At 36.1% G+C, this 10,583-nt stretch overlaps 2 protein-coding genes across 4 annotated transcripts in view; one reads left to right on the top strand and one right to left on the bottom strand.

The window, feature by feature from the left end:
* Nucleotides 1-1,718: 1,718 nt before the first annotated feature.
* LOC111457458 (pectinesterase-like) lies at nucleotides 1,719-4,889 on the bottom strand. Its single transcript, XM_023099662.1, has 2 exons — nucleotides 3,846-4,889; nucleotides 1,719-2,750 (listed from the first exon to the last, which is right to left on the bottom strand). Exons 1-2 carry the CDS (start codon nucleotides 4,852-4,854, stop codon nucleotides 2,059-2,061), a joined length of 1,701 nt encoding a protein of 566 aa, XP_022955430.1. The 5' UTR covers nucleotides 4,855-4,889; the 3' UTR covers nucleotides 1,719-2,058.
* A 5,380-nt stretch (nucleotides 4,890-10,269) lies between these two features.
* Nucleotides 10,270-10,583, top strand: part of LOC111457743 (ubiquitin-conjugating enzyme E2 34-like) — a 5,323-nt gene continuing 5,009 nt past the window's right edge. For all 3 annotated transcript variants that reach the window (XR_002713005.1, XM_023100128.1, XM_023100126.1), the window contains exon 1: nucleotides 10,270-10,494. The gene's annotated coding sequence lies outside the window, so the exon portion shown is untranslated. The remainder of the gene's footprint in view (nucleotides 10,495-10,583) is intronic.

Below are 10,583 nucleotides of genomic sequence, written 5' to 3'. Positions count from 1 at the left end.
TTTTAAAAAAAAAAAAAAAAAGCTTTAACTATAAAAAAAATTGATGATTACGGTGTTAAAATAAAAAATATGTTTGAAATTAAAAAAAAATTAAAGAAATTAATGAAACTCTCGATAGTTTAAAAGTTAAAACAATATTTTTAAAATCATTTTCAAAGAATATTTTTGAGTAAAAATAATTTTTAAAACATTTTTGAAAATTTCAAAAATATTTTTTTATTTTTATCTCAAAGTGTATAGTTTATAAGTATTTTTATTAATTTAACCATAAAAAAAATTGAAAGGGACAGGAAAGAAAATTTAATATTAATTTTTTTATATATATTTTAAAACTTGAATTATAATTTTAAATGAAAATTAGAATAATGCATATATAGAACTATGTTATGACCAACCTCCACTTGAGGTCACTGTTGTATTCTTCTCGATCTAATAACAATTTTGAAACATTTGTGTAAACGAGAAGGAATAGAATTAAATTAATTGGTGAATAATTACGCGTATTAGATTTGATTAGGTGAGATGCTTAGTTGTAACGCATCTTACACTCGTTTTGCTTTATAATCATACATACGGCTGCACCCCAAACATGTCCCTCTTTTATATTCACCTTTGAACGCTTCTTTTCAGCTAAATACCATTGGTATTTCATTCATTTCAATGTGATATATGCCTGTTTGAAGGCGCTGAATGCGGTGGCTAGAGGTGCGCGTAGCCGACTTCATTGATAAATCTTCGAGTTTCTTATTCAATTGGCTTGTGTTCATAGTTTAAATGCACCACTTCAAAACAAATGTGTGGGCCCTTTGTCTCCTCCTCCATATCCATCTCATGTTTCGTTCCAATGTCATGGTGTCTACACGACTATTCGAAATCTATGGATTTTCTTAAACTTATTACATCAAAAGAAATTTGAGTATGAATTGAGTTGATTCGATGTAACGACCCAGACTCACCGTTAGCAAATATTGTCCTCTTTGGACTTTTCGTTTCGAGTTTCCCCTCGAGGCTTTAAAATACGTCTGCTAGAGGAAGATTTTCACACCCTTATAAATGAGGGTTTGTTCTCCTCTCCCCAACAAATGTGGGACATCACAATGTCCCAGCCTTCTCATTGTTTTTCGAAGGGGGGTTAGACACGAGGCGGTGTGCTAGTAAGGACGCTGGGCCCCAAATGGGGTGGATTTGGGGGCGGTCCCACATCGATTGGAAGAAGGAAAGAGTGTCAGCGAGGACGCTGGGCCCTGAACGGGGGTGAATTGTGATGTCCCATATTGGTAGGGGAGGAGAACAAACCACCATTTATAAGGGTGTGGAAAACTTCTCCTAGCATACGCGTTTTAAAGTCTTGAGGGGAAGCCCGAAAGGGAAAGCCCAAAGAGGACAATATCTGTTAGCGGTGGATCTGGGCCGTTATATTCGATCTATGAAAAGTACGTCGAATTGATATGATGCACATTTTTCAAAAAAGCGGATTGTTGGAACCATTTACTTTCTTGAGCTGCTCCAGCCTGACAATGATTAATGATTTCATATTGTCCAGATGATAGACTTGCATATTGTCCACGTGTTATAGTTGTTGGTATTGAGTTTCTTGATTTCTCCGAAGATTTGGAGATCACATGGAGCATCCGTCTGGTGTTCGATTGACACCAAATTTGGCAAGCATTCATATTTCATATGAACAGACTTAGCTCCAGAACCGCATGCCCGAATTCTTTCCAAAACCCCGACTTTCGTGTTAAAGCAAGGGACCCTACTCGACCCTTCAACAGGCCTATTTGTGCCACTTTTGTCTATTTAATGTCTCTATCTTACTTATGTCTCGACTTGTCTTCAATGCCCACTCTTTAGTGTGTTACATGATGTACGGTCCTCCTCGATCGCATCATGTCACTCCCTCGTGATCCCTAGTGTGTTACATGTGTTACTTATGTCTCGACTTGTCTTCAATGCCCACCCGTTCACGCCCTAATAATATTTTATTAATGATGATGCAACAGAACACCATCAATACAGCCACCGGTCATTACACACAAAGTCCGAAGCTTATTAATTCTACAGTCCAAGTGAAAATGGGAATCCGGTGGAGCTCAGCCACGTGCCGCCGCTGATGAACTTCCCAGCCGTGAAGCTCTCAGCTTCCGCCGCACTGCTAATAATCCTGTACCCCTTCCACGTCACTCTTCTGGAGGTATCAGCACCGGCCCCATTATTCTGATACTCTGCATAAAACAGAGTATCAAGCGCAAAATTCCCATCCCAAATGTGCCATCCCGCCGGATCAATCACATTGCTAATGCTCGTCTGCATAACCACCGTCCTCGAGTACCTCTGCCACGGCCGCCCCAGAAACGTGGGGAAATTTCTGATCACCGGCTGCAAATCGGAGGTGGTTCCGATTCGGCATTTCTGGATGACGATCCCGGTGTTCTGATTTGGGTCGGTTCTTCCCTGTGCAGTGACCATATTCTTCTGGCCGGGATTGGGGCGGCGGGCGTGGATGTCGGAGTTTTGAATGACGGCAGCCGCATTGCCGAAGATGAAGTCAACGGTGCCGACGATGATGCAGCTGACGTAGAATTGACGGTTGGAGTGGACGTAAAGCGTGTCTTGATAAGCGAGCATGTCGCAGCGGTAAAAGGCTGAGAGGTCGGAGCCGACGCGGAGAGCCACCGCTTGGTGCTTCGATGGACCGGCGGTGTTCTGGAACGTAATATCTCTCGCCAAGAACCTTCCTCCCACCGCCGCTGCAACAGAGAAACAAGCAAATCATCGGAAATTAACTTTTACCCTTTACTCTTTTATTTTAATCAATTTTTAGTTCAATTATAAATTTAGCCTACCAACTTTTAAATTTGTATTATTAAGTTGAATAAAGTTATATTAGATATAAAAATTAAATTCAAATTTAATTAATTTTCAATAATTTAGAATTAGTTAAAGATCTAACAAATTGGATGCAAAAAAAAAATTAATATAAGGTTCACAAATAAAAAATATAATATAATGTTTTATCAACGTATTTTTTAAAAAATTAAATTTAATATTACAACATAATTTTTATTAAAAAAAATCAATATAATTTGAACTTAAATATTACCATCAAAATCTAAAAAATTGGAGAATATATAAATAATAATATTTATAAAAATTTCCAAAATTCATTTTGACCAAAAACTTACTTTATTAGTTAAAATAAAATATAATTGGCCTAGATAATATCATAACTTATTTGGTGGAAAATAATGAAGATGTAATAGTACAAATAATAATAATAATAATAATAAAAGATTTTATTATAATTTGTAATAGAATATATTTATTTATTTATTTTATATCTAAAAAAGTAGGGAAGAGTGGGGCATGTTCGGGGATGGGACAGAAGATGAGAATATAATCTCCATCTCATTTTCTATTTATCCTACCAAAACAAATCACTTTCTATTATCTACACCATTCTCATTAAGAGAGAGATTCTCCACCCAATTTAGAATGGACTCGAACTTATGATCTATAGCTGATTTAAAAATATGTCGTATTTATAATTTATAATTAATTTCTTTTGTTTTTTTCGGAGGAAAAGGTAGGATAAATTATAATTAAAATGATTATAAATTATATATATATATAAGATTTAGGTGTTAAAAATATATATCCACAAATTAAATTTCGTACCTTATAAATTATATAAAAAATAAAATATAATATAATATTTTTCATTTTCTTTTTTTAAATGTTCCGACGAAAACGATTTTTTGGGTCCAAAAATAAAGACAGCATTAAATAATTAAGAAAGAGAATAAAATATTGAAAATGATCATCGGAAAAGTAAGATGTGATACCAACGGTGGCGGAGTTGAAGGTGGTGCTGCCGTCGACGACATTCCTGTTCCCGGTGATTATGGTGGTGGTTCTTCCATCTCCCCAAAACATTATATTCGTCTTACTACTCGGCACATTCACATTTTCCCTATAAACCCCCGCCTTAATTCTTATTATATACCTCCGGCTACTCCTACTCGGCGCCGCCGCAACAGCCGCTGACACCGTCTGGAAATCGCCACTCCCATCAGCTGCCACTACTGCGTCCGGAGTCGCCGTAGACGAGGCTTGCAAAAGCTTCCGGTCACCGGGCGACATCCAATCCGGCCAATTAAATTCCGACATGGCCATGGACCTTCCTCGGATGTTGTAATGATTGGCAATGTCGGTGTCGGTGAGATTCTTAATCAAGGCTAAGGCAACGCTGCACAATTTCTCGACATGAAATTGGCCTGCTAGCAATGATTCTCGTACCTTCTTGTCGGCTCTGTCGTGTGAAAATCCGTCCACGCATGTTTCCTGATTAGTAATGGCGGAACTGAGTAAGGTTTTGAGGTCATCGGCGTATTGGGGCAGAGATTTCTTTTTGGGATACTCATTGAGATCTTCCACTACCTCGTACAGCTCTCTTAGCGTCTCCTCCCCTGTTTCCAGACAGTCATGGAGCGCAATTTTCTCTCGCTTTGTCAGATGCTTCGTCGTTTCAAGCAATTTCTTGATGCTTTTATAGTTTTGTTTCACTGCAGAAATCGTGATGTTTACCGACGCTTCGATTATGTCTTTTGAACTCGACACCTTCTTCGAGCTGGTTTCCACGGCGGTGGATATCGTCGACTGGCATAGCTCGGGATACAGAGTGACCGCGCACGTGCTTCTCACGGCGGTCACGTGGTCTTCCGATGAGACGCCGGCGAGGAGAAGCGCGGCTGAGAGGACTATAATGAAGAGATTGTGCTTTTTGTTGGAGATGGAAGTGGGGCAGCCGGTGATGGGTGCTCCGGCGACGGTGGAGTCGTCGGTTTGTGCCATTGGTTGGAGGAGATTGAGGATGTCTTTGTGGTGGTGGGATTTTGTTGGGTTTATAAGGGCATAAATATATAAATTTAAAAAATAAAATAAAAATAGAAACGGATCGGGTCGGGTCGGGTTTATCGGGCCCACCTAGACAATTTCAATAAAATAATTAAATAATGGAATTAAATTCGTGGCGCTCCGCGTACTATTTTCTCGAGTCGTCTGACAATTTGGTCGGCAAACAACAATGACAAAAATTTCAAAGTATTTGAAATTTAGATATGTGTTTAAAATTTTTCATTATTATTCTAAAATATTAATTTTATTTTAGATTAAATTATAAAAAAAATACCCATTTGAAAAAATTTGTAAGTAAAAAAATAAGGAAGTAAACTATTAATATTTTTAATAATTAGAGTGGCTATAATAATTACGTTTTAAAGGCGTGAGATCTCTTATAATTATGTTTAAAAAGTGTATGAATTTAAATAAATTGAAAATATTAAAATGAGATGGAATTTTATTTTTATAGTTGAATAAATATGAAAAAGATATTTATGTTTAATGGAGAAATAAAATTTAAAATTGATAGAGAATTATGAAATTAAAACATTATAAATACAATTTATGTACCTGATTTGTTATTATTCTTTATTTACGAAAAATGATGTCCAGCGTGGAAAACAATGAAATTGCGAAGGGGAGAGGGCGTCTTAAACTTCAAACTGATAAAGAAAGTTTAGAAAAAGGGTGTAATTGAGATTTGACTTAATCTCTTAAATGGGGAATTTAGGGTGTCTTTATTTTTAAATTAATTTAAAAAACGTTATTTTCACCCGTAACACCTTGAGAAATGTTAAAAGTTTATACGAGTGTTCATATGTGTTACAGCCCAATATTTTACTACGGACCGTGACTAACGACACCACACAAATGCACAAAGAGATTTAAATATGAAATAAAGAAAATCATCAAATTCCAATAATGTTTTTCGAACGACAAACACAGAATACAATACCATTTGGAAAATAAATTTCAAAAGAATGCAAATATAAAAATAAAGACTAAGACTAGACTGACGCCCCGGGACAATCCATTCCTCTGTGACACTTCCCGTCTGATCACGCCCACTCTTGACCGATGCCTCGTGCTCCTGAAAAAAAAAAGGAAAACATAGCAAGGATGAATATAAAAATTATACTCAGTAAGCCACCTACTTGTAGGCTCTTTTCGCATCTTAATTTAACAGGTTGCCACGGTTTCCTATTTCGATTCTAGGACATTTGGTTCTAATCTTGGTCCATTGGGGCTTGCCCCTTGGGTTTCACTGGTTCTTCGTTCTTTCATTAAACGCCTAGAGGTTCTTTATGCCAAGCTAATATGGTCGGTATCTCTCTATGAGGTGCTACCTCTACATGGCTATCTGGGACTACATGGTACCTAACCTAGGGGTGTGCTGAGTACCCCTACGCCCATCTAGTCCCCCTATGGGGGGCGCGACCCAACTCGTTCCCATGCAGCTAATGGGCTGTACGACGTGGGGACACATTTTCCATGCGAAATGGCTAAGAGCAGTAAGGACTGATCAGGGACCCCTTGGTCCTCCCACAAAGCTATAGATACCGTTCACACGCTAGCAATCTATGAACACTCCGGGGTACCTTCTTGCCGTGGTAAACCGCTAAGTTTCTAGGGGAAAATTAAGTCTGACTAGAGCGGCATATCACTCCTAACAGAAATTCCCTAATCTTATCCTAGAAATGGGCCCTAGCAATTAACCGAGGGTTTCTTTGTCCGTGAGGTGTCCAAAAATACTGATTTCTCTAAATTAGGTCCCTATTCACGTAAAAACAGTATTAGAACTGGAACAGGGACAAAAATCGGGCAAACAGAAAACAACCGGGCCAAATTGGCCGTTCCACGCGCGCGGGAAGGCGCCAGTCGCAGGCTGCACGTGCGCCCACTTCCGCATAGTCGCGGGTCGGCCGACCCGGTCTGCTCGGCTCGCGTTGCGGTTCGGCCCGACTTGCAGGCGACACGTGTCGACGCCTCGCTAGAGCTGCGTTGCTCCAGCCGGTGGTCAACGCGTGTCCGGCACCTGTCGCCGGCCATTTTTTTTTCTCTCTTTCTTCTTTCTTCTCTGTCCTCTGAAAACCGAAACCCTGTCTGTTTTTTTTTCTTTCCGATTTTCATATCTTTCGATCCGTAAATCGGATCGATATGATTCCTTCGGCAAAGTTCTAGATTGTGTTACAGGCTACGTCCTAGTATTTTTTTTTGTAATTTTTTCTTGACTATCGGATGATTTAAGAACGTTGGAAGTTCGCTCACCGTTCTCGGACGACTCTTGGATCTCCGCCTTTGGGTTGAGGTCTCGGCCAAACTTCTTCACAAATCGTGCGTGAGTTGTTCCTAGGTGAAGATTTCAGCATTTTAGGATCGATTCACGTAGGGGAAAACTCAGATCTGAGCAATGTCATTCAGAAACCTTACATCGCGAAATGTTCTTAGGTTTTGACGGAGCGTCGGCCTTGCTAGCCTCTCGATCCTTATACGAGTCTCGTCTGGAGATGGATTCCGGCGATGGTCCGTTAATCTTCCCGGCTGACTCCTCACTGATTTCTCTCTAACTCCTTCTTTCTTTTGCAGGGAATCTGACGGGATTCTCCTTGGACTCCTATTTGGGCTGGATGGGCAAAATGACATTTTTGCCCCTCAGTTGACTTAGCCCCCGGATTATTTTTATTTTTATTTTTTCCTTCATTACAATATGACTTGAGGATTCGATCAACTCGAACCATTCAACTCAAATCACAAACGTTGTTTTGAATTAGTTTTTTTTTCATTTAGTGGTTTGTGTTCAACTTTGGAAAAATCGAAAATTAGGATTAATATTTCTTTTGTCATGTCAACCCTAAACCCCCGAAAATAGGGTTACAATCCAACCCTACTATACTTTTAAAAGTACTGCAATATTAAAAATATTACACGTTTGTAAGTAATGTTAATCAGATGTGTTGTAACTTAAGATAGTTGATATTTGAATTTAATGAGATTTTTTTAGTTATTTATGTAACGTGTGTTTACGACAAGTAAGATTTTAAAAATAATTATATATATATATATAAAACAACCGGACACAAGGTTGAGTTGTAAACTTTTATTAAAATTAACTAATAATAATTTTATTCACATTTATTATTTGTTAATTTTAATAAAAGTACATTTTTAATTATTTTTATTTGCAAAATTAATGTTTTGTAGAAATATGATAGATTTGCCTAAATTGTCATCCTGTTGTAACGTTATTCACCATCAATTTTTTTTTTTAAATTTAATTTGTAATGGTTAGTTATCTTATTTTAATTCAATTGAATTCTTTTTTTTAATTTAAAATGGAATGACACGTGTCCGTATACGGAGGCACTTGTGGAAGCGGACAAAAATTAAGAGACATTTATAAAAGTAGTAACCATTTTTCAATTTTATAAAAATAGCAAAATCTGAATTAATTGTCTTCTAATTCATTGCCACGTAATACGTGGTATACCGAACTAATAGTAAATTAGATATGACACCTCAGATTTTGTGATTATGTGGCCGACCGAAGTACTGGTTTGTGACACGTGGCCGTATGATGACGTGGTATTTTTTCATGACTAAAAATAAGTAAAAAATAAAAAACTAGATTTCAAGTATTTTGTCATGTTTTCAAAACCCACAAAATTGTTGTTATATTTACAAATATAGAAGACAAATGAGATTCAATATATAATAATAATAATATTAAATAAAAGATTATAAAAAATATATAAATTAATCTTTCCATTTTTATTGGATTTGAAAGAAATAAATAAATGGGCGGCAACCGCTACTAGCTACCCATACTCAGTATTCTAGTAAACTCGGATTGCCATTTTGACAGATCTACGACAGAGTTCTCAATGTTATTTATAAATTTTATTCGATTTCGGGTCAACCCGAGTTTTTTATCTTATGAACCGGTAACCGAATCGAGTCACTTTGAGTTTAGGAAAAACAACTCAACTCAACTCAATCCAACCCAACCGAACTCCCATAATTCGGGTTGGGTTGGTCCAGATTATCGAATTAGATGTACACCTCAAACGGCTAGTGCATTGTTACGAGCGCACCCAATCCATAGTTCTCAGGCCTATGGGCCTCAGATTTTAACACATTTAATGGAATCCTGGAGATTTGAATTTGAAAATGTTTTTTTATTTTTTTTATAAAAAATAAATGTGGATAGGAAATTTTAATATTATTGTAGCTGCAGGATGAATTATTTCACTATTATCTCTATTTATCATTTACCATAAATATAGGTTTTAAGAATGTGTCAGACCTGTAAGACTTGTATCGCAAAAAAAAAAAAAAAAAAAACATTGATATTTAATATATCAAACTTACGGATCAAAAATATTAGTTATGACGTTTCAAAATTTTAACTGAACAATAATCTAGAGTTACGGTGTTTTATTAATGTATTTCAAGATTTTTTTTATTTATTTTAATGTTACATTTACATAATGACTAATTATAGTCATAAACGGTGAAGGTTATCACTCTTGAGATGTTTTGTGAAGGTAAAAAAGTTTCATTTTGAGGCTATAGGTCGTGTTATGTATCCTTGAGATTTGAAAAATTTAATAAAAAGAACCTTTAGTGTTTTTTTAATCAATGACTAAGTTCATTTGAAATTCTATATAGTTTAGGTGATATATTTAGAATTATTTAAGCCTACAGTGATTTGAATCTCAAACAAATGTTTTTGTCTCCAATATTTTGCCTTCTCCCACTCAAAACATGAATGGAAAAGAATATCATTAAATTAAGAAAAAAACCATTTTAACTTAAAAAAATAATAATAAAATAATCTAATTTTCAAAATGGTTTAAAAAATACCCTTAAAAAATTTCATTAATACCTTAAGTTTTTTTAAAATATTCAAAAACACTTTATAACTTGTTTTTTTTATTTAATTCAAAAATAGATTTGGCGTGGCGTTAAACTACTCAATAACTTTTTAACTTTCAAAAATATTATTAAAAAGTTTGGATATAATTTATAAAATGTTAATAGACAGTTTTCGTCCATATATTAACGATAAAAAAAATTTTAAACTTTTATTATAAAAGCAAATGATATGATGTTATTTTTAAAATTTCATATCTAATTTAAGCATAAGGGTGTCTTTGATTTGGATAAGAAAGTTGAAAGGTATTTTTAAAATAAAGTAATAAATATTTCTATATAAAACAAACGTAAAAGGGGAAAATAATTTTGAAAGTTAATATTTGTAAAATAGAATTAAAGTTATTTTTATTAATTTAGATTCTAATTTAATAATCAATTATTAAAGAGAAAACCTGGGGGTGGTTTTACGAAAATGCCCACGAAGATAACGAATTAGGGGGGCGGATGGGTTTGCGAGGGAGTCAAACAAACTCGAGGTGCGGCTGTGTATCCTCCAAATTCACGTTCTTGCAATTTAATCGATTCTGCCGCGAAACGCAGCGCCACCCTCTGTTCATTTTTTGGTTGGACGACTGTTAATTTTCTCGCCTGATCCACGCCCACCGGACAAATTATCCCATCTCAATCCAGCGAAAACCCTAGTCGATTTCATTTCAGGTATTTCCAACTTCATTCCACTCTCTGATTCCTTCCCAGTTTTCCCCTTACCTTTTTGTTTGTCCCCAAGTGGGGGGTGGGGGGGGGGG

Source organism: Cucurbita moschata, unplaced genomic scaffold (assembly GCF_002738365.1).
Source record: "Cucurbita moschata cultivar Rifu unplaced genomic scaffold, Cmos_1.0 Cmo_Scf00020, whole genome shotgun sequence".
Taxonomy (NCBI): domain Eukaryota; kingdom Viridiplantae; phylum Streptophyta; class Magnoliopsida; order Cucurbitales; family Cucurbitaceae; genus Cucurbita; species Cucurbita moschata.
This window is presented reverse-complemented; position numbering and strand designations above follow the sequence as displayed.

Excerpts from the sequence above, each read along its gene's own strand:
- LOC111457458 (XM_023099662.1), bottom strand. The coding sequence starts at position 4,854 with ATGGCACAAACCGACGACTCCACCGTCGCCGGAGCACCCATCACCGGC. Across the intron at positions 2,751-3,845 it reads CTTCAACTCCGCCACCGTTG|CGGCGGTGGGAGGAAGGTTC; the intron begins GTATCACATCTT and ends TCTCTGTTGCAG.